General features: G+C 39.7%; 2 protein-coding genes across 2 annotated transcripts in view; both read right to left on the reverse strand.

The window, feature by feature from the left end:
* Positions 1-4671, reverse strand: part of LOC143127389 (basement membrane-specific heparan sulfate proteoglycan core protein-like) — a 30335-nt gene extending 25664 nt beyond the window's left edge. The window contains exons 1-9 of the mRNA XM_076288863.1: positions 4411-4671; positions 3904-4170; positions 3406-3456; positions 2823-2918; positions 2670-2694; positions 2476-2579; positions 2203-2256; positions 1935-1985; positions 1600-1658 (exon numbers count right to left, since the gene is read on the reverse strand). Coding sequence (XP_076144978.1) covers positions 1600-1658; positions 1935-1985; positions 2203-2256; positions 2476-2579; positions 2670-2694; positions 2823-2874 — 345 coding nt within the window. The 5' untranslated portion in view covers positions 2875-2918; positions 3406-3456; positions 3904-4170; positions 4411-4671. The remainder of the gene's footprint in view (positions 1-1599; positions 1659-1934; positions 1986-2202; positions 2257-2475; positions 2580-2669; positions 2695-2822; positions 2919-3405; positions 3457-3903; positions 4171-4410) is intronic.
* Positions 4672-9946: 5275 nt separating this feature from the next.
* On the reverse strand, positions 9947-21722 carry LOC143127388 (basement membrane-specific heparan sulfate proteoglycan core protein-like). The gene is made up of 21 exons (XM_076288862.1): positions 21444-21722; positions 21033-21293; positions 20472-20735; positions 20088-20360; positions 19517-19798; positions 18887-19153; positions 18219-18491; positions 17812-18075; positions 17120-17452; positions 16060-16335; positions 14642-14887; positions 14080-14190; positions 13894-13918; positions 12843-12895; positions 12545-12622; positions 12370-12432; positions 12196-12258; positions 11859-11936; positions 11636-11704; positions 11494-11556; positions 9947-10906 (listed from the first exon to the last, which is right to left on the reverse strand). The coding sequence occupies exons 1-21, from the start codon at positions 21628-21630 to the stop codon at positions 10893-10895; spliced, it is 3543 nt and encodes a 1180-aa protein (XP_076144977.1). The 5' UTR covers positions 21631-21722; the 3' UTR covers positions 9947-10892.
* Between the last annotated feature and the right edge of the window lie 1514 nt (positions 21723-23236).

The following is a 23236-nucleotide window of genomic DNA, read 5'->3' on the forward strand; positions in this document are numbered from 1 at the left end:
TATACATTTTATTTATCAGAACTTTAATATATTTCGATGTTCCTCTGTTCCACTGTGACAATATTATTTAAAAATAAACAAGTTTGTTTTTGAAATGCATTATCATATTATTTTAGTCAATACTCATAAATAACTACAAATAACTAATGTTAGGGAAATCTGTTAATGTTTTGTTGCGCGTTTCTGAAAATATATATATATATCGGCCGATATATCGGAATATCGGATTTTTAAATCAACAAATATTTGTATCGGTATCGGCCTTCAAAATCCTTTATCGGTCGGGCTCTACAAAGGACCCTAGGGTGAAATTACTCCGAACCATCGCTTTAATGTGATGTTGAAAGTCACATTAAAGCACTTGGGACCAAGAAAGGTTTTCTGAAACACTGAAATCCTACTCTGGTACATAACAATTCAGCACCCTGGACAGCTCCTACACCTTCTGCCCTCCTTCAGGGACAACAAATACACCTGGAATTCTCCCTCTCTGAACTCTACGCATGTTCCTCATCTGTGCCTTCAAATATTCTCTTCTGTCTAAGGATGAACTGACATGCGGATGTCATCAGTGAATATGATTAAATATACACCTGACGAAGACCCGAGTGGTTGAAACATTGTGTATAACCCACCATTAAACTGGGAGCTTTAGAGACAGTGTGCGGATATCTTTCCTTTTGTTTTAGTCAGTATTTCTAGTATCCAGCACATGTAGAATCTTTATAGATGTGCGTACACCTCTACACTTTAGTTTATGATCAAACATAGTCAATATTTCATCACTCTTTCGTTTTTCCTTTTTATTTTCAATATACAAAACACACTATGATATACAACTCTATATCTTAGATATCTTAAATTCACTTGGAAAATAAATGTTCATATAAGAAAAAGTTAAAACATGTACTAAAATAAAGACAGAATATTAGACACCTTTTAAAAAATTATGAAAATAAAAGTATTGCAGTATTTTTTGTGAGCTAATTGGCTGCCACCTTCAACAATGAAGTATGCTGTTTTTATCTAATGGCGCTCAGTAAATTACAATTGCAAATTACCAATTTACTCATAAAAAATATATATATATATATATAGAGAGAGAGTTTGCAGCAAGTTGTGTTCTTCATTTTATTGTTTATGAACACATACACTAATTGTGTATCTGCCAATTATGTACTTTTTATCCCATAAATAAACAAACAATCAACTTAAAAGACATTGTCTACACATGCCGTCATTTGGGGAAATGCCACTTCTTAAAAATACACATATAGAACACATATTTATCAAGCTCATAATAATTCATCAGTTACAATAGACATCAAAGGCATTTGCTGAGATGTTATGGAAGTCCTAAGCCTTTGTAACAGATAGATTGAGCTTTGTGCAGATGGATCCTAATTTAGGTAATGCCATCTAAAAGGGAAACAACAGAGTTTTGTTGCTTCCCAAATAACGGAATTCCGTGAATTGATACAACACACATGGCACAACATTCACATATTCATTTGGACGTTTTACTTAGGCAAATGGCTTTTTCTTACATCTATCTCTATCTCTCTCTCTCTCTCTCTTCCTCCTTGTTCTCTAAGTTACCTCTGTTTCCTCTGCTCGAGTGTCTGAGGGAATCACATCTTCATATCCCTCCTCTTCATCTAGAGAAGATATAAGTTAGGAGGATTGTCATCAGAAACTCCAGATCATTTTGATATATGTTTTACTTTTGTGAGATTTTCACTGTCAAATTGATGACTGGTGCATACAGTAGCTTGTATTCACCACAGATACACACCAGATATATTACAAATAATCCCTTTACGTGTAAATGCATTTTTATTAGTTATAGCTGGTCATGAACATAGTCTGCATTGTATTTGCATAGTGCCAGCAACAAATAAAACATAGATGTTTAGTTGAACAATAGGTCATACCTTCTTGAGAGTCGTTGGATGATTTCAATGTCTCATAGATATCTGTAGCACCTGCATCAGATAGAAATGATAAAAAAAAACACATCCTGTAAATGCCTACTGTATATAGTGTAGTAAGAATAATGTAAGATCAATGTAAACTCAGATTAGTGTACATAGTGTAGCAAGAAAAATCAGATCAATCTGCTCAGATCATTCAATCCCAAATACAGTACAATGTTCTGGGAATCAGACAAATATACATCCTTTCAAACATGAACACACAGACCTTTCTGCAGTGGCATGTATAGAGGTGTGATAGTGGCATAGACGTCTGTACTTCCTGTGGGAATGAATGGAATGGAAATGGTTAAATTGGAAGAACAAAAAATTATAAGATGCTGTATACTAAACACACTTCACCATGTCAACTCTTTATCCCATGCTCTCAGTTTGTCATAATTGATCTCACGAGGAAGAATACTGTGACGGGAAATCAATAACAAATCCAAACCATGCATTACCAGTGAAAAAACACACAGTGTAAAAAAGCCAGTCTTACTCTTCTGCAGAGGCATATACTCTGAGTGAGAACCCTCCCTTCCTGCAGAACTCTGGTCCTGATCTGAACTCTGATTGGTCCTCTGGTCCGGCTGCTGTTGGTCTCTAAAGGGATATATAGATCTCTTATATATGCTGACAATGTGATGGTGTATGACTGATGAAGTGAAAGGATTTCAGCAGATTTGTACTCACTCTGTTGTAGTGGTCACACATAGGCCTGAGGTGAAACACAAACAAAAATCTAAACTGTGGAAGTGTATGAAAGATTGTGTAGAATGTACAGGAAGTGTTTAATCTACAGGAATTCAATAGTTGCAGGCAATATAGTTGTTGTGTTTTACGTACCTGTGAGATCTTTAGAGCGATGCAGCCAGAAGACTAAATAGGAGAAGAACATTGCCAGCACCACTCCCACAGCTAACAGGATGAAGGAACTGAAATCTGACAAAGAAATGCAGCAGTCACCCAAATTTCTCTCTCTCTCTCTCTCTGTCTTTCTGTGTGTGTGTGTGTGTGTGTGTGTGTGTGCGTGTGTGAGAGAGAGAGATAAGAGAGAGACATTTACATCTGGGCAGTGGTATCATAGTCGTTATGGAGCTGGGCTTGTATGCAGTAGCCAGAAAAGTTGTGGGTTAAATTCCCTGCTGACACCATTGTGCCCTTGAGCAAGACACTTAAAAGGGTGGTTCAGGATTATCAGTGGAGACAATATTACACTTGCTAACTTGGAAATGAGGTCCTTTGTCCAAAATCCTGAACCACCCCTTTAACCCCAAGTTGCTTGGGGGAAAATGACCCTTGTAATTATTGACACATGTAAGTCAAGTGAAGATAAAAGCCAAATGAATAAATAAAAAACATTTGAATGGTCATGCCAAAAAGGGTTATTGAATTTTGAGAGAGAGAGAGGTGAAGTGAAGTGCATTACTTTGTGCCTGTCCTGGATGAGTGTCCACAGACACTGTAGGTACTGGCAGACCTGTAGGTACAGAATGACAAGTAAACCATTGACACTCCATCAGCAATTGAGACAGAATGCAGGAAACAGAGATGCTGTATAATGTTACAAATGATATAAAAGGGACAACATATTACTTTGATCCTGCATGATGTGTAAGAGTTTAGATTGACACTGTAAACTTTTCAGTACTTAAATAAGAAACCATTGTATGCATTTGTATTGGGTTTTATTCAAAATCAAACTTTGTGAAATGTGCTTGGGACAGTCACACCATATGAGCTTTGTCTGGTTTGGTTAACATTTGTGAAAAACGGGAATGTGAGTTTGGGCTCTGATGCTAAATAGGAGACTATCACTATTATCAGCACCTCATCACAGTAAGAAACTCCCACAGCACGCAGATGGATCATAGACATGTGTGCATGCACATGGCACACACACACACACACACACACACACACACACCTTTAACATCAAGAGTTATTCTCCTGCTTGGTTGTGATGATGTGGGTCTGTCTCTCCTCTCCCCCTGACACCAGTACTGGCCCTTATGAGACTCAGCAGCTCCTCTGATGGTGAAGGTGTTTCCCTCAGACACTGGGGTTCTGCTGGACCCCCTATACCACTTATATGTCCAGCCACTGAGAGACTCTATCACACACTTCAGATTGACCGTCTCTCCAGTGAACACAGGACTCTGGGGCTCTACAGCCAGTGTAGCCAAAGGCAGCACTGCAAAGGAACACATGGAGAGAATGAGGAGCAAAGGAGGATGAATGTGAACTGTACTGTTTATTATTATGCAAGACCTTTGTAACAATATAGTGGACATATCAATGTAATATTTTATTTTAAGCATGTATCAGTACATGATTCAGACCTGATACCTTTGTATATTGTTTTCCTTTTTAGTTAGAGAAAACACTCACAAAAAAATATCACCTTTCACTTTTTTTATTGTTTAAAACTTACCTTCCACTGTAAGCTGAACAGTGTTGCTGAAAGGTGATGATTTCCTGCTTCTCTCTCTCACTCCTGAGCACCAATACTCCCCCTGATCAGACACAGTGGCTCTGCTGATGATGTAGGTGTTGCTGTTTGGTTCAGAGGTTCTGATTGACCCGAGAATATCCCATTGATATGTCCAGCCAATTGAAGGCTGTATTGCACATGTCAGAGTGACTGTTTCTCCAGTGAACACATGGCTGGGTTGTACTGTCAGAGTAGGCACTGGAAAAGCTGTGTTGTGACAAAACATGTTGTAAACATGTTTATGAAAACAAGTACAAGCTTTCAAATAAAAAGATATAATCAACATGTAAAATGTAATTTATACGTCTATAATCACCTGTTACAATGATAGAGGCAGGAGTACTACGCTGGGAAGTCGTTGGCCTCATTCCTCTACGCCCTTCTGGCCTGCTCGATCAGGGAGGGAAATGTTGATGGCTCGACTTCTCCTATTTTGAATGGAATATCCGTCTCTGTACCAGGTATACCAATACCAGTCTGTGTACTCTGCTATGTCACACCTCAGAGTGACCTCATCTCCAGGGTAGAAGGGAGGCTGAGGAGACACTATAGCTGATGTAGGTATAGTGGGATCTGTGGAGCAAATGGCATTAATAAAACACATCCTTAAAGATATCCAAGAAATGAATGATGGCCGCATAGGCCTATATGAGATGTTACTTTTAACAGTGTGATGAGCACATTCACTCATCTGTGGTGACACAGCCCTGTTTCTCATCTCTCCCTGACACCAATAATCCTTGGACACACATATAAGGAGATCCTACACACACACACACACACACACACACGCACACACACACACAGACACACACACGTCCTCATTTTAGAGCAAATTAAGGAGTGAAAAGCAATTATAACATAACACAGGAAAGCTGTGCAACGCTCAGCCTCCCGCCTGACCTTTTTGGATTTGGATTATTATTTATTTCATGAATGAATCTCACCTGCAGCATGTCCAGAGTAGGAGTACAGGCACAGCACTAGAGAAAATAGACAGAGTGATCATGATACAATACATAGACAGACAGTTTAAACACTTCCACACAATTTGTAAAGAGAAATGTCTGTCCCAGGACAAAGCCAAAGTGCACTCTCAGTCATACGTGCATACAGCATCTTCTTCCTTAGTGTTTCAACAGCTTGTCTGTCAATATTCATATATTTCTGACTCCTTCTTTTTCTAATGTGTCACTGAAAAATGATTGAGTTGAAGATCTTAAAATGTATCTTCAAAACCTATCATCAGTAGTTGTTTAGAGAACAGACTGTCTTAACTAGAACAATAATTGGAATTTAATATCATTATTTTCTTTGCAGTGCCTGCCAAACGTGTGGGAAACAATCAGTATTTGCAACTCCATTTCTTTCTCCCAGCAAGCTTCTACTGTACAGTATGTAACCAGCAACATTAGCAGCTTCATCCTCATAGCAGAGATTGTATCAGCTACAGATTCCACACAAAATTCAGGCAAGTTCCCCCTCTCGGTGGCCATCTTGCAACGTACTTTGGGCAGTTATCGGGCATCTATTTTCCTATTCAAGTGAATGGGGAGGCATACAGGAACGGGCAGGATATGTGTAGAGACTACCGCCATCTTGTCATTACGAACTAACCCTCAGTGTGTCTCCTCATTAGAATGTCTCTGTTCCACAACAGGCAGAGGTAGTATGATACGAAGACACACAACCTACATGCAAAAGAATCATAAATCTCTTCTTTCTACTAGTGACAAGGAATATGTGTGTAGTTCGATCAATGCTGAGAACCAGAGTAAAACCAAAACCAAAAGCAAAACACAGCAGGCTAGTAGTCAAGCAAGTAGACTACAGCAACTGAGCCTGACGGGCCACTTAGCTAACCATGACTTCTTTCCCACCACTAGGAGGTGCTGTTGTAATAAGACACTTCTGCACACGAGATCCAGTCAACTTCATCAGGGACAGAGTAGCAGGACTCACACAGCACATAGACTAAATCCAGTCAAGCTGTGTATTAATCTTTAAACTATCAATTAACTTTGAAAGAAGATTAAATCTAACAGAAATAAGGACAGTGTTTTCTTACACTCTCCCTCTCTGGCTGTAGCAGTTCTGGGTATAAGGCAACACTGTATTCATTTTATTGGTTTAAATGTACATATAATAGAAGCCTTTCTCTGTAGAGTAGCACAGACACTACAGGTAAGTGTAGCAATAGACAGGACAGACGTAGTGTTACCGAGAGCTAAAAAAAACATGTAGCATTTAGCCTAATGGTGAGACTTCCTGTCCTTGCATTTCAACTCATTTCAAATATTAGCACTGGAAGATTCTAATGCAGCTTTCAATATTAAGATTCAGTTAAACACCGATCTTAGTTTATACTGTAGGCCTACACATAAAAAAAATAAAAGAAGCCAAATATCATACAAATCAAAAAATAATAACAACAACAAAACACAAGTCCACCGTAGCAGTTCTGGGTATAAGGCAACACTGTATTCATTTTATTGGTTTACATTTACATACAATAGAAGCCTGTCTCTGTAGAGTAGCACAGACACTACAGGTAAGTGTAATAGACAGGACAGACGTAGTGTTACCGAGATGCATTCAACAGCTAAAAAAAAAACATGTAGCATTTAGCCTAATGGTTAGTTTAGTTAAACTCCAATCTTAATTTATACTGTACACATTAAACAGCAACAACAACAACAACAGCAAAACAGGAGTCCACTGAGTCTTACCCATGAACACAAACACTGGTGAGGTTTTATGCAAAGCCAATAAAATTGGTCATGCGTGTGATTTAGATGTAAACCCTCTTGACCTGATGGCAAACTCAACTGCTATTTACTGCCATCTGCATACAACAGACATGAAGACAGGTGCAAACACACAAATTCTTTCATCCTCTCATACAAGTCTGTCATTGAGATCACTCTTCAGTGTCATTGCTCATTCATATTAAGACGAAATTGCTGTTTAATTGATGAACATCTACTGTTAATTCTACAGTAACCCACTGACAACCCTGCAGCAAACTCCATGCCCTTTCTTTGTAAGTGTAGAGTGCTTGCAATTCTACTTCCCAAAGCAGAAACAGCATTTTTACCTCAGAGCCCCAGTAAGTCCCAAGTAAGTTTGAGCAACTTAATCAAGTGTGTAGGCTAACCCAAAGCAGAAACAGCATTTTTACCTAGAGAAGTCAGAGGCCCAGTAAGTCCCAAGTAAGTTTGAGCAACTTAATCAAGTGTGTAGGCTACTCACCAATCAGAAGCCATTTTCCTCCAGCTGCAATTACTGCCTGCCTGCATGACATAAACTTGTGGATGACACAAAACTACCTGAAGCTGAATAGCAGTAAGACTGAGCTCTTAGTGGTTGGCTCCAAATCAGCTCTTGCTAAGATGGAACCTTTCACCCTCTGTATAGATGGCAGCACCATCCCTTGCTCCAACCAGGTCAAGAGCCTTGGTGTCATACTGGACAACACACTTTCATTTAGTGCGCACATAAACAGTATGTCTCGAAGTGCTTTTTTCCATCTAAGGAACATTGCACGGCTTCGCCCAGCGCTCACCCAGCAGAGTGCAAAAGTCCTTGTAAATGCGTATGTGACATCCCGCCTTGACTACTGTAATTCCATCTTGTCCGGAATCCCTAACAAGCTACTCCATCGGCTCCAACTAATTCAGAATTCTGCAGCAAGGATTATCATAGGCTCCAAATCCACTAGTCATGTAACACCATTACTGATGCAACTGCACTGGCTTCCAGTTGCCTACAGAATACATTTCAAAGTCCTACTCCTGGCATACAAGGCCCTACACAATTATACCCCCACCTACCTCACTGACCTCCTAGAAGTCTACACTCCTGCCCGCTCACTGAGATCCTCCTCAGCAGGCCTACTGCATGTCCCTAATGTGAACCTCAGCACCTAGGGAGAGAGGGCTTTCAGCTACATAGCCCCCAAGCTGTGGAATTCACTGCCAGACTACATGAGACATTGTGACTCAATTACTGACTTTAAAAGCACACTTAAAACATATCTCTTCAAGATGGCTTATGGACTGACTGACTGATTTTTACTTTTGTATTTTTACTTTTACTTTTACTTTTAATTTAATTTTTTGAGATGACTATAATTTTACAACCTTTTTGTTTTTGTTTATTTGTGAAGTGATCTTGGGTGACATGAAAGGCGCTCTAAATAAAATGTATTATTATTATTATTATTATATAGGAGTGAGTTCCATGGTGTGGGCTCTCGTGTGACTACCCGGCGTGAGAATATTTTCTACCTTAGACGATGGCTCCACCACAGAGAACAAGGCAGGGGAGAGGTCAAGTCTCCTCACACCTTTCACAATACCAGCGAGTCGAAGGAGGAAACCACTGTTTCTCAGACCCTCTCACAACATCTTGGTAAAAATGGTGAAAAGCAGTTGACAGTACAGAATGTCTACCCCCCACCCCCCCCCCCACCTGCTCCCCACCACACACACAAACACACACACACACACACACACAAACACCTTATAGGGGGGTCATTCATACTTGTGATTGTCAATAGTTTCTCCAAATTGATATGTAGAGCTAAAATGTGTCATGCTCTGCATCGCTACTTTTAGACTGATTTTGTCTGTCTGACTTCAGTAATGGACTGGACTTTTATTGCTTCAATTGCGAAACTCAATGTGCTTAAATATACCTTTAATTGCTATCACACAAAACTTTTGCTCAGCAATCATGGGAAATACTATCAAATGTATTATGATATAACTAATCAAGGAATGAACACATATTCAAACTTTATAGCCACCATGCTTAGGGAGTCACCACTTTCTTTAGCCTCTCTTCACCATGCTGGTAAACCGGAACAAATTTGAACATTATGTAGTCTTTATTACACGGCTCTTCACAATGCAAGTAGAACGCTCCATTTAATTCACTTGAATGGGATTTCCCAAAGTTCCAGCGGTCATTATTTTCGACTAAAGCACCTCATAATGACCGCTGTCACGTTTGTGCTTCTAATTCAGGTCTTTCATATCACTCCGCAACTACTGGAACTTCATTCAAAAGTGAAAAGCAGACGGTTGATCTGTGTTCTAAAGAATGTTTGATTCAAGTTCAGCGTGTGTTGCGAACTATTATACATTATACCTTACATGATTTGGTGCTCATGGTTTCTGTAAAATTAACTGGGGCGCGTTTCCTAAAGCCATAGTTGCTAACTAAGTTAGTAAAGTAGAGAATTCATCACATCTTACTACTTTACTATGCTGTGTGTGCCTCTTCATCTTCTGCCCAGGAAGCCTTTGTGACTTCTGACAAGATTTTTGAGGCATAACCCCCGAGAGGATGTGGTTTGATCTTTTCCTCCCCTGAGCAAACCCACATTACCCAATGAAGGAGTCTAAAGACAAAACCAAAACATATCATCTTTAAAATCTTTTGAAGTATACTGTATGATGCATTCAGGTCATTGATTTGAAGAGATTGTTTTATTAAAAGTCAAGTGAAAAAATGCACATGTAATAAAAGCTATTTTTAAAACAACCATTACAGTGGAGTTGTTTTTTAATAAAATAAAAAAGATCTGCCACAGGATAATATCTGTTCTGTAGACCTAAAGCCTTATATAAATAAGCCTTATATACATTTATGCTTCAACACTGTATGGACACGGTCTATTTTAGATGCTGAAGCTGAAAGAGACCTTTATGTTCAGAGATCGCAATGTCAACAGCATGTTTGCATGTTTGGATTGCAAATATGCTGCACATTGGAGTTACTTTGTTGGCTGCGGGTTCTTAAAAAGTCTTAAAATCACTTTTCCTAAAAATAAGGCCTTAAAAAGTATTACCGTAAAAAGCCCAGGCTATTATTTTCCCAAATCGCCAAACTGCACCGGCTAGTATTAGAGACAGGCGTCTATATGAGACAGGCCTTTAATTCCCTTTACACAAAAAAGATGGAAAATACCGGTAAATCTTAAATTCAGATTAAAAGTCAGGCATTCTATAAACATTATTTACAAGTCTTAAATTCTTAAAAGTCTTGGAATAAAAGTCTTACATTGAACTTACATTGAATTGTTTATATAATCTAATCAGGGTTGATGTATGATGTTATAACCTCCTAGATGAAAGACAGTATGTTGAGGATGAAATACTGAGATGGAGGAAAGCATTAAATAGCAAAAGGCAATATGTTCCACTGTATACAATTTCCATTGGCTAAATTTGATATTTGATATTCAATATTCAAGAACAGAAAGTCATTCATTGCAACAAATGCATTATACTGGTAATACAATCATTATGAATATCTATAAGACCACAAGTTAATATCCATTCATGTGGCTCTTGATCATGACATGACACTGGCACATACAGATTGGAAAATCAGTATCTTGAAGTGCATCTGTTTTATTCTCTGACATCTGTGAACATAGTAACAAAGGACATTAACTGTAAGATGTGAAATACAATTCATCTGAAACTACTAAAGGAACATTAATCTCTACTGTAAGATGCTGAAAATGGTCTGAAACTACTCCAACTATTTCTTACTTGCATTAAATTATTGTGTTATAGTCATTTGATGAGTCAATACCAATACACCTAAATGTGTGGTTTAATCATCAAAAGTCAAGGCCATTTTCGGTTTCTTCCCAACCAACCTCAACAAACTTCATAACTGAAGACAGTAAATGGACCAATGATTATGTCATTTTGAAGTGATTTGTTTGTAGAGATGCACCTTCCAGTCTTTGTGTGCGGTGCTAAACCAAAGTTGCGTAGATTCCACAGTAAATACCAGGGGTAATGAGGTAGCACACACCGTTTTCATAAAACTGGACTCGTCTCTATTTCACCTTTTTCTTTTGGCCTCATCAAGATTGAGCATGCCAATGTTTCGGTCGGATGGCCTTCATCAGTACTCTGATTTCTCTGTATTTTGTCCCACCATCACAACCCATCTTTTGATCTTCACTGTCTAGAAAGCTTGCAGCATACTATCCATTACCTGATGAGCACCCAGGCTTGACAGCAGAGTAAACATGTTCCTCTTCAGAGTACACAGGCTTGGCTGAAAAAACAAACAGCTTTTAGCTGTTGGGAGTCAGCGAAGGTAGAGATTTAGGTTAAAGAACAGAGATACGACTCACCTCTACTGCCCAGTGGTTTGATCTTAATCTGTACATCAGAATATGTGACATCCACGGGTCCACCTGAATCTTCATGTTAGAAAAGAAACATGCAAGACTCCTTAGAGTAGTCTTACAAGATTTTTTACTGTTTCCATGAATCATTTTAACAAATTTTAACAAAAAATGCCTAAACCTTTTAATACTGAATTACAGTCAGGGTCACTCAGGGTGTCCACTTTACCTTGTTTCCTGTGTTTAAATTTCTTAACTTTGGCATACGTCACATCACTGGATCCATCCCCACCTCCATCTGAGACTACTGCAGAGACACCATAATCAGAATGAGTTTGAATCAGAAGAGTCCTACTCTTACAACATAGTCCTAGTCTTACATTTTTCAACCTATGAGATGTTTGTGTCCTTCTCTTCATTTAATCAGTGAACGTGATAAGTAAAGACAAAGTTTATAACTTAGATCAAGAATTGTGAAAGAGCCACAAGATACCAAAACAAAGCTGTTGTGAAATTCAGAGCATACGAGGTATTTATAGAGATAGTGTTTTCTCAGATACTCTTACCTGGACTCTTCACTGGCCCCAGGACGGAGTACAGAGGGTCTGACATTGATGCACCTCTCTTGGCTGGAACAAGTTTAAAAACAAACAGGTCACACAACGGATGACTTCAATGTGCTAATGTGTTACCAAGACTGTTGATATTGTTGGAGACAGTGATGGCTCAGATACTCTTACCTGGACTCTTCACTGGCCCCAGGAGGGAGTACAAAGGGTCTGCCATTGATGCACCTCTCTTGGCTGGAACATGTTTACAAACAAACAGGTCACACAACAAATGACTTATCCAAACTACTGTATCACTAATCAGATGTCTTGACAAAGTGTAATGCATATATTCCATATTACAGACCTTCTTCTTTGTTGTTGTCTGTATCCCTCAACTCAATCTCCGCATAGACCGCATCATCAGTTCTGGCCACAGCACCACCTAGTGGAAGATACAGACCACAAAAAAAATAGTTCCATCCCTATCAGTCACGTAGCCCCTGTCCACTTTTGCGCCCCTTGCCACTTTAGCTGTTGGCTGCAGCAACTAGAGCTTGACAAAACACTCCATACTTGAACTCTGGTTTGTCAATCAGTTACATTAAGAGGACTCAATAAAGAAGAAGAAGAAGTCATAAGAAGACAATATATGCTTATCTTACCTAAAACTCTTTTCTGTGAGGTTGAACTGTGACTGTTGCTCTGCTGTGGACCACTAGAGGGAGATAGATATCCTTTCATTAGAATAAAATAGAATCTTTATTGTCATTGTGCATGTACAACACAAGTTTTAAAAAGAGTTCAATAAAATAATTTATAAACAATAAATAGTCCTCTAAAATAAATACATACAATGAGCACAAAACTAAAAGTTTAAAAGGAAACTTGCAACCACTCACAGACTCACAATACATTCCACGTTCTACTGGAATTCTCATTTCATATGTAAAATCAAGTTTTAGCAGCATTTAAAGTGACTGTGGCTCTGAGACAAAAAAAAAGTTTTTATTCTGTTCGTCCGTGTTTTTATTAGTGACCAGCAGGTTGGGATTGGTCCTTGAGGATGCAATGGGTTTTTTGAGACAGCGGGAACTGTATAGATCTTCCAGGGAGGGAAGTGGGTAGCCAATGGTCTTTTGGGAAGTGGTGATGACCTCCTGGAGTGCTTTTTTCTCTGCTACTGTGCAGCTAGCAAATCAGACACAGATGCAGTATGTGAGTACTGTATGCTCTCTATGGAGTAGCGATAGTTTTGTGGTGAAATGTTTTTGTCCTGAGGATCCTCAGGAAGTATAGTCTCAGCTGTGCCTTTTTCACCAGTGCTGTGGTGCTGTTAGCCCTCCTGGTCAGGTCCTCCTGACGCCCAGGAACCGGAAATCTGAGACCCTCTCCACACATTCTCCACTGATTGAAAGGGGATGAATATCTGTTTTTTCCCCTGGAAGTCTATGATTATTTCTTTTCTCTTTATAGTATAGAAGAGTAAAAGAAGAGCTTGTTTGTTGTTTAAGAGCTTGTTTGTTTGTTTTTATAATACACTGGTGTGTAATGTATGGATGGCATGACCCATACAACTGACTCTATCTCTCTCCCTCTCTCTCTCACACACACACACAACGTATAAATTACTCTCTATAGTGGATAAGAATCATATTCAAAGAGTTTTGGGTCCCCATTTATCAAAAATTTAACGTTATGAGGAAAAATACTTACATGTTTGATGTCACTGAAGCTGAACCTGAATTTTAAAAAGACAACTTTAGAATCAAGATTACGGCATGTACTGTAACATGTTAACTTTTTTTTCTGTTTTTGTTCAAAATCTGCATATTTACTTGTGAAATGTACAGTATCAGGTGATACACTGTTTGATAAAATGATGGAAACTTGTTTTCTCACCCTTTGCTTTTTGGGAGCGATATAGCAGGACCAGTAAAATGACCAGAGCAAAGGCAACAAGCAGTCCAATCACCACACCCACTGCTACCACCAACATGGAGATCCCAGCATCTGAAATATTGAACTCAGTAATCACTTAGTGAAGGTACAAGGACATGACTGTTACTGACAATCAAATATTCCTCAGAATACATTTCAATAAAAAGTGCGCTCATTTAACTAAATTGTGCATACAATTGTTCCTTTTGATTTAAGAAATTGTATGCATGTCACGATTTGCTAAATTGACAGCACAATCTAGTACATTGAGAGCACAATCTAGTAAAATGAGCACACAATTTAGTAAAATGAGCGCAAGTTTAATGGATGTACACCAAAAAAAACAATGACACATCCGGGGTTCCATACATATTCAACTAGTCAGTATATATAAATCTCTTCCACTGCATGCTGGGGTCCTGTTCTGTCAGGGTTTATTTTCCTATAAAGACCGATGGACTATACATAATCCCCTACATTACAAATCTATAAATATTTATAGTATTGTTTAAATATTTATAACCTTTGACTGCGACCCAGCTCTCTGGTGACTCTCCTCTCTCTGGGTTGCTGCACTTATAGAGGCCTTCATGTGACTTTGAGACTGCAGGGATGGTCATCTCTCCTGTGGTGGAGGTCTGCAGGAGTGTCCCATCTTTATAGAAGTCAGCACTGATGTTTGATGGCTGGTAGCGATATCTACAGTGCAGAGTCAGAGGATCTCCCTCAGTCACAGGATGGGCAGGATTCTCCAGGATCACATCACCATCTACACGCAGAAACTCAGTTGTTAAAGTTCAGTCGCTTTGGAGCATTTCTCAGATAATAATTGTAATTCTCAAAACTGTTGTGCACATCATTAAAGTAGTTTCTCAACATCTTGAACAAACAGCAAGGCTTTAGTATATCCATGCAACTGATTGTACAAATGTCTGCTGTTTTTTACGTTTTCAATTGCTAATGTCATTTTGGTCAAAATGTACTATACTGGTTCCATGCTGAAGTCCTACCCCATGAAACAAATTGGCCTCATTTCATTGCTTGAGTCATTACATGCAAAAGTGTTGAATTAGCTGTCATAACTAGTTGTCATAGTCTGGTTACATATACTGTATGTGACCTGACAGATAGGAATGTAAAAATACGTACAGTGGTGCACAGCTTTTTTACTGTATATTGGTCATTTTTTATCCGGGCAATGCTGTAAAATCCTTTGTTTTCATTATACTGTCACAATGTCTGTCAGCAGTAAAAACTCTGAAACCTATCCACTCCCTTGCAATCAAGTAGTACGCCTACCAAAAACAGTCACATTTACCAAATTTAGGTGACTGATAAAGATCTTGATAAAGACTGAGAACTGTCTTCAGTGTGAGAAGGAAGTGGACTGAACCACCATATGGAAACAAAGATACAACTACAGTAGAAGGACAATCAGACAGCACAGTGTTCATATGCAGTAAGTCACTATGAACAAAACCATCTGCCAAATACCATAACCTCCTCTGAGGACTTGCAGTTCTGGCCTAAAACCCAAAACATCAATGTGCAACTGGGTTTTATATATCAGCATAATCACTGTCCAATAATAGTCATAAAATCGTAAAAATGCTACACTGTTGCATGAATTTGTTATGAGCACACCTACAGACTATATCACGACCTTCAAAGGCACTGTTTTGGGTGAGACCGTAAATGCATTTGCTTTCTTTGATCACTAGAGGGCAAACCAGGTGTGAATGTCATATGACACAACAGTAGTGAAAGTGAAACCAAATCACTATGTTTAGTCCACATAATCTCACACACAGACAGATGGACAGACAAAACACATCACACCTGGATAATGAATTAGCCAACAACAAATAATAGAATACTTTCTAAAAGAGAAACAATGGTAAATGTCCAATACACTATCAAATCATGCCTGATTGTACTCACTGTGCACTGTGATGTTGACAGGGTTACTCTGCTCTCCAGACTCAGACTGACACCAGTACACTCCACTGTCTGATGGAGATGCTGAGCTGATGCTGCAGCTGGATCCTGTTTCTGATCTCCAGTCAGTGGGACACTTTGATTCTCCTCCTCTGCCTGTGAACCACCTCAGTCTCCATCCAGTAGAGTTGCCCTGAACCCCACAGCTCAGGGAGAGAGGCTCAGATGTAAAGATCTGGGTCCAGTTTGAATGGATGCTCACAGAAGCCAGAGACAAACCTGAGGCAGACAGCATGGCACACAAATTTAAATTTAAATCTATAAAAACTGCAGGACTATAGGTACTCTGTTAGACACCCTGCTTTACAAACAATGATTTATATCCGTGTTTTTTTTTAAAAGGTGGGTCGGGACCCAAAAGTGGGTCGCAGAAACGTTCTGGGTGGGTCGTGGAGCTTGTGGTTAAAAACAAATAATAATAATAATAATAATAATAATAATAATAAAACAGTATCGGCAATAAAAAATGCTACCTTATCAGAACTAATGTTGCACCTTTATTTAGGTAGATAGACATTATTTGTATGCTAGTCGTTGCCATGGACATAGACATTGTCTATGTGACAGGTCATGTTAGACATCATTTTGGTAAATATGGCAAGGCGACGTGACATATTTTTAGTATGAATTCACTTATGTTGAGGACAACAAAGGACAGAAACCCCAGTGTGTGGTGTGCAGTGAATTGCTGGCACATGAGAGCATGAAACCATCAAAACTTAAACGCCACATGGAAACAAAGCACCCTGTCAAAGGCAAACCTGTCATGTGCTTTGAAAGGCCACACAGGAGTTGAGGACGCAAATGTGCCTAACAGCAACATGTTACAAACAAGTAGAGGCAATTTGCATGTCCTACCTTTTAGCTCTCCGCATCAGTTGGCTTAAGCACTAAAATATGGGTCGCGACTTAATGACCATGGGAAATTGAAGGTCCCAAGGCCAGACCAGTTAAGAAACACTGGTTTAGATGACAACTGAACACTGATGAGTTTATATCTCACCTGTGACCCAGAGAGGCTGAGGTTGGCTGAACTCTGTGTGATAGGCTGGCTCTCCTCTCTCTGCTCTGCACACATAAACCCCTGTGTGTCTAAGAGCAGCAGGGCTGAGAGTGTAGGAGCCTCCAGCTCCTCTGATGCTGTCTGAGAGCAGCTCTACTGAATATGCTCTGCTTTCATGAGTCACTTGTGCCAACTCAGGCCTGTAGGGGGCAGTATTGTACCAGTGGAATCTCCATCCTGTAGTGGAGCCTCTGACCTCACAGCTCAGAGTCACTGAGTCTCCTTCAGTCAGCCAGGGCTGTGAGAGGGAACTCAGAACTGCCTGGGCTTTCTCTGTTTAAGAAGAATAGAACGTTGAAAAATGCACCACAACAGCTTTTACAACTACCCTAGTAAACCTGCATTATGTTTCTGATGCACAAAAGTCCATTATCTCTTACATTTTACTATACTGTGAAAATGTTTTGTCAGAGGAGCTAATATTTGCACAGTGTAGTGTCAGTACACCTGAATCATTTGAAAAGACAGAAAAGTAACACAGTTGCACAGAGTTTAAACACTATAGTCCAAAGACCATATCTAACAGAGTAAGACATGTACAGAGTTACATTTGACTTTCAGCCAAAATGTTGTGTGTTCTGTGAAATGTAAATGTGATGACCAATTTAAAAAGTAATTAAATACATACTGACCAGAATAAATTGTAATACCAACAGCATCACTTTCTTCTGATGGTTTCATATCATGTTTTCTGTTCCCTTTACATGTATAGCGACCACTCTGGATTGGATTAATTTCATAGGCGCTATAATGGTGAACTCTCACTCCATCCCTGAACCATATGTACTCCCAGTCACTGATCTCCCCACTCCTTATGACACATCTGAGAGAGACCTCCTCAACACTGAAGAACTCTGTCCTGTTTGATTTCAGGGTAATGATCGGTTTTGGCCTTTCTGTTAGTGAAGTTAAGATTCTGAATTATAAATATTAATTTACCTGAATCTTAAGAATAAAAGTGTGCTTTATTAAATGAAACTGCAGTACACTCACAACCTATTTTAAATCTCTGTATGTCCTTGTTATCAAGAAAACTGACCTGTAACTGTTATCTCCGCTGCATCACTATATTGAGTGTAGAAGACTGGGTCTCCTCTCCCAGCTCTGCACCAGTACTGTCCTCCATCAGAGACTTTAACAGAGGTGATGCTGTAGGAGTTTCCATCAGTCTGGTTCACAGGATCAAAGGTCTGTGTGTGTCTGTACCAGTAGAACACCAAACCAGAGGAAACACCCAACTCACATCTCAGAGCCACTGAGTCTCCTGTGAAGGGCTGGTGGTCTGGACTTAATGTGAGTTTGGGCTTTGAGTCTAAAGAGGATGAAACAGAATCATGTTAAGCTGATGTAACATCTCAACATAAGAAATTATTCAAAAGAGAAATTATCAAACATAGTCTGAGGTCATTCACTCACTCCTAGTAAACCTACAATTTTCAAACATAGTCAAATATCATGTCACTAACTCACTCCAAATCCAGGTCAAATTCATTATCCCACCAAAAGGGAAAATGCATTAATACACAAATCAACATACTGTAAATACAACATTAAAGATAAATACAGAACAGAGGTACAGATAACACAAGGTTACTACATAAGGCAACAAAGATGAACTAAAGACCAGTGTTCAGAATAAAATTAAGTACACACACACACACACACACACACACACACACACACACACACACACACACACACACACACCTTTAACATCAAGAGTTGTTCTCCTGCTTGGTTGTGATGATGTGGGTCTGTCTCTCCTCTCCCCCTGACACCAGTACTGGCCCTTATGAGACTCAGCAGCTCCTCTGATGGTGAAGGTGTTTCCCTCAGACACTGGGGTTCTGCTGGACTCCTTATACCACTTATATGTCCAGCCACTGAGAGACTCTATCACACACTTCAGAGTGACGTTCTCTCCAGTGAACACAGGACTCTGGGGCTTTACATTCAGTGTAGCCAAAGGCAGCTCTGCAGAGGAACACATGGAGAGAATGAGGAGCAACTTTGCCAATGAGTTTTAATAGTATATTATTCATACACCCGACCTTGGAAACCTACAGTATGATGCTCTTACAGTACATTTATGTTCATGATTTCTCAAGATAATTGCTGAGATACACTTCATTTTGACATCATCATTGTTGATATGGACTATTTGCAATATAATATAAAATTCCATATCGTTTGACATTTACCATTTTTATCATTCATGTTGTGTTTGTGTGAGCAACTTGTACTCTCAGTGTAAGCACTGGCACACATTTATCTGTTGGGTTAAGGCAAAATGTGAACTATAACAATGAGAAATATAATCAGTGTAGCTGTATTCACCTCGTACACTGATTGATAGAGGGTCACTGCTCTGGGAATAATGTGGTCTACTGTATCTGAATCCATCACATGTGTACAGGGACTGGTTAATTTTATCTGGCAGAGTGATGGTGATGGTTTGATTGTTCTTATGGTTAACTGGATCACCAGCATGACCAGTAATGTTCCAGTTATATGAATTCCAGTCTGTGTACCCTGCTATGTCACACCTCAGAGTGACCTCATCTCCAGGGTAGTATGGACCCTCAGGAGACTCTACAGTTACTGTAGCTGTGGGCAGAGCTGTGGAGGGCAATGACATACACACAGATTAGTTTACTGACTGGCTTCTACTGTGTGGGTCAAAGAAACATTAAATGTATAAAGAGCCATTTAACAAAAAAAAAAAAATAGCATAAAAAGAGAAAAATAAGCCTACAACACCCTCTCTACACACACATACACACACACACACACACACACACACACATGCACACACACACACACACACACACACACACACACACACACACACACACACACACACACACACACACACACACACACACACACACACAAACACAATGGTTACCTTTGACACTAAGAGTAATTCTCCTGCTTGGTTGTGATGATGTGGGTCTGTCTGCCCTCTCCCCCTGACACCAGTACTGGCCCTTATGAGACTCAGCAGCTCCTCTGATGGTGAATGTGTTGGTGTCCCCCTGAGAAAGTACATCTCTGTCCCCGTCTTTATACCACTTATACTTCCAGACACCCTCAGGCTCAATCTCACACTTCAGAGTGACTTCCTCTCCAGTGAACACAGGAGTCTCTGGCTGCACACTCAGTGTAGGTGTAGGCAGGGCTATGGGGACACACACAACACTGATTAACAGCACACTCATCACATGATAAAGGGGAGTTTTAATTTAACTTATAGTCAGTTTGTCTGCAATTCTCAGCAGACTGTATTTACCTGTGACACTGATAGAGAAAGATGTACTGCGCTGAGAATTTCTCGGCCGACCTCTACTCCACCCTTTGCATGTGTGCTGGCCAGCATAATAAGGGAGAGGAATGGTGTTGGTCTTGCTGTTCTGTCTGGATATCTGATTGTCTTTGTACCAGGTATACCAATTCCAGCCTGTGTACTCTGCTATATCACACCTCAGAGTGACTGTCTCTCCAGCATAGAAGGGAGGCTGAGGAGACTCTACAGCCACCGTAGCTAAAGGGGGATCTGTGGAGGCAAATTACATGAAACTGAAGAAACAATATTTCACATTTTTAACATGATATAACATGTCAGAAGATATGTAACTGAGCACATTGTATCATCAACACTATCGCCTTTAGGCCATCTGCTGCATGAAAGTGTAAATGTTTGTTTTACTGCATACTGTATGTCATGTACAGGTTGTCATAGACACACTCTTCAAATACATGGTCAATATCCAAAGAGAAAATCAAGAGATTACATACACAATTAAACTGAGAGATTTAGACGTAAATAATTACACACTCAATATGTACTCACCTTTAACTTCAACATATGTTATTTCACTCATCTGTGATGATAGATCTTTCAGCTTTACCTGACACCAGTAATACTTCTCGTGAGTCTCAGCTGTGATGGTGTGTGTGTTCTCGTCAGACTCAAACAGAACATTACCAGACCAGTCTTCATACCACACATACTTCCAGTTCCTGTCAGACTGTACTTCACACTTCAGAGTGACTGTCTCTCCAACATAAACAGGACTCTGAGGCTCTAGAGTTAGTTTAGGTGTGGGCAGAGCTGTGAGAATAGACAAAACATGAATAAACAACAACACCACCCCAAAGAGACATGAGCACTGACATGGAAAATCAGCTCTCTATTATTTTACTTCTTGCACATCCAGTGGAGGAAAATGATTATGGTTTACTTAAAGTGACCAAAACTCACCTGATACTTGCAGTTTCACTTTCTCATTCCCTCTGCTGTATATGTCACTTTTGAGACCAGTGCAGGTGTAGTCACCACTATGGGACACATGCAGAGGCTTTAGTGTGTATTCATTCTTCTCACTCCAGCCTACTCGTGGGTAAACCTGACCATAATCTTTATGCCAGTTGAACCTCCACCCTGACATGTCCTGTCCCTCTATGTTGCATCTGAGAGTGACAGACTCTCCAGTGTAGAACTGTGTTTGGTCAGGATCCAGCACCAGAACAGCTTTGGAAGTCTCTTTGTAAATCACAGGACAGACATGACATGTACTGTAGGTGTGAGGAAAACTGAGGAGAACTTGATGTAAAAAAGCCTATACACTGTATGGGTGAAAGCCAAATGAGTCTAATCTGTGATGCTATGAGGATTATGTGAACATTTAAGGGATATAAGGGAGAATAAATGGTAACATTCACTTCAGAGTTTACGGGCCATATCTTGGTGATCTGAAACGCTTGGTCAGTGGCGCAATTTAAAGACATTTAGGAGTGTGCCCAGTCCACATTTGGGGTGATTTTGTTATCAAACATTGCATCAGGCGCATTATTCAAAAGTGTTGCTCTTCTGTTTCTTAATCATCATGGGTGTGTTTTGGGCGTAACATCCTTTAAGCCAGTGAGAGTGACATATGTCGTTCCCTTTTTACAGCAAGCCGCACAACTTCAAACAGTGCATTGTATTTTGCCAGTCAGTGGCACTGGGTGGAATCTGCTTGCATGCAAGACCGTGTATTTAACACACGGATTCCACTAAACCTTGCCTTACTAAAACCTGTTTGTGACTGGCAGTGTATAGCCTACATGCATTCTGCACTCGCCTATTATTTGAACTCAAAGGCAAAGTGAAACTTACTTCACCATGGTCTCATAGTCAACGTCAAAACAGTTCTTCAGAGTTATTTACTTTCACTATTGACTGACAAAGGGGTTACAATTAAAAACGTAGCCTGAAAAAAGCAACATTTACCCAAACTAGATGTACCGCAGAGTGGTACAAAATATGACCGCCGCCCAGTCCAGCACATTTTTTCCACAAAAATAAGTCACGCTTGTCAAAATGTGTTCATTTCCTACTTTGTTCCTTTTGTGTGTTTATAATTAAGTGTGTGCAGAGTGTGTGGTTGTTTTTGTGTAAATGTGTTTTGCGTGTGTTTTTTGTGTGTTTGTGTGTGTGTGTGTTTGTGTATTTAGATGTGTTTGTAAGTGTGGGTGCATGTGTGTATGTGTGTTTATGTGTTTGTGTGTGTGTTTGTGCGTGTCGTGTGTGTGCATGTATGTGTGTGTGCATGTGTAGTATGTGTGTGTTTGCGTGCAATCATGACAATCATGCAAAGGAAAACCTCTCAGTACAGTGTCCCTGTCACTGCAATAGGAAATTGGGATTGATATTTTTTTGGTGGCTTTTGGCCACAGGGAAGAGTGTCACCTACTTGCCAGCCACCAACACCACTTCCAGCAGGAAACTACTCTTCCAAGGAGGTTTCTTATCCAAGTACTAACTAAGCCTGCTTAGCTTCAGTAATTCAGCAAAGTCAGGGTATCTGCTGGTCTGGCTGCTGGCTAAAAACAAAAGGTGAAAGGTATATATGATTCTAACGGTCTCACTGAATTGCATTATGCACACTCAATTCTCACTGGTATCTGCTAGACAACAAGTACCAAAACATGATTAGTTCATAGATTTCACATGTAAAATACATTTTATACAACCCCACCCCCATCTTGCCTGTTCATAATTCTGAGAAATTC

Source organism: Alosa pseudoharengus, unplaced genomic scaffold, assembly GCF_046254945.1.
Source record: "Alosa pseudoharengus isolate Yale_2024_CS ecotype anadromous, Long Island Sound unplaced genomic scaffold, YU_APseudo_1.1 YU_APseudo_1.1_scf_17, whole genome shotgun sequence".
Taxonomy (NCBI): domain Eukaryota; kingdom Metazoa; phylum Chordata; class Actinopteri; order Clupeiformes; family Clupeidae; genus Alosa; species Alosa pseudoharengus.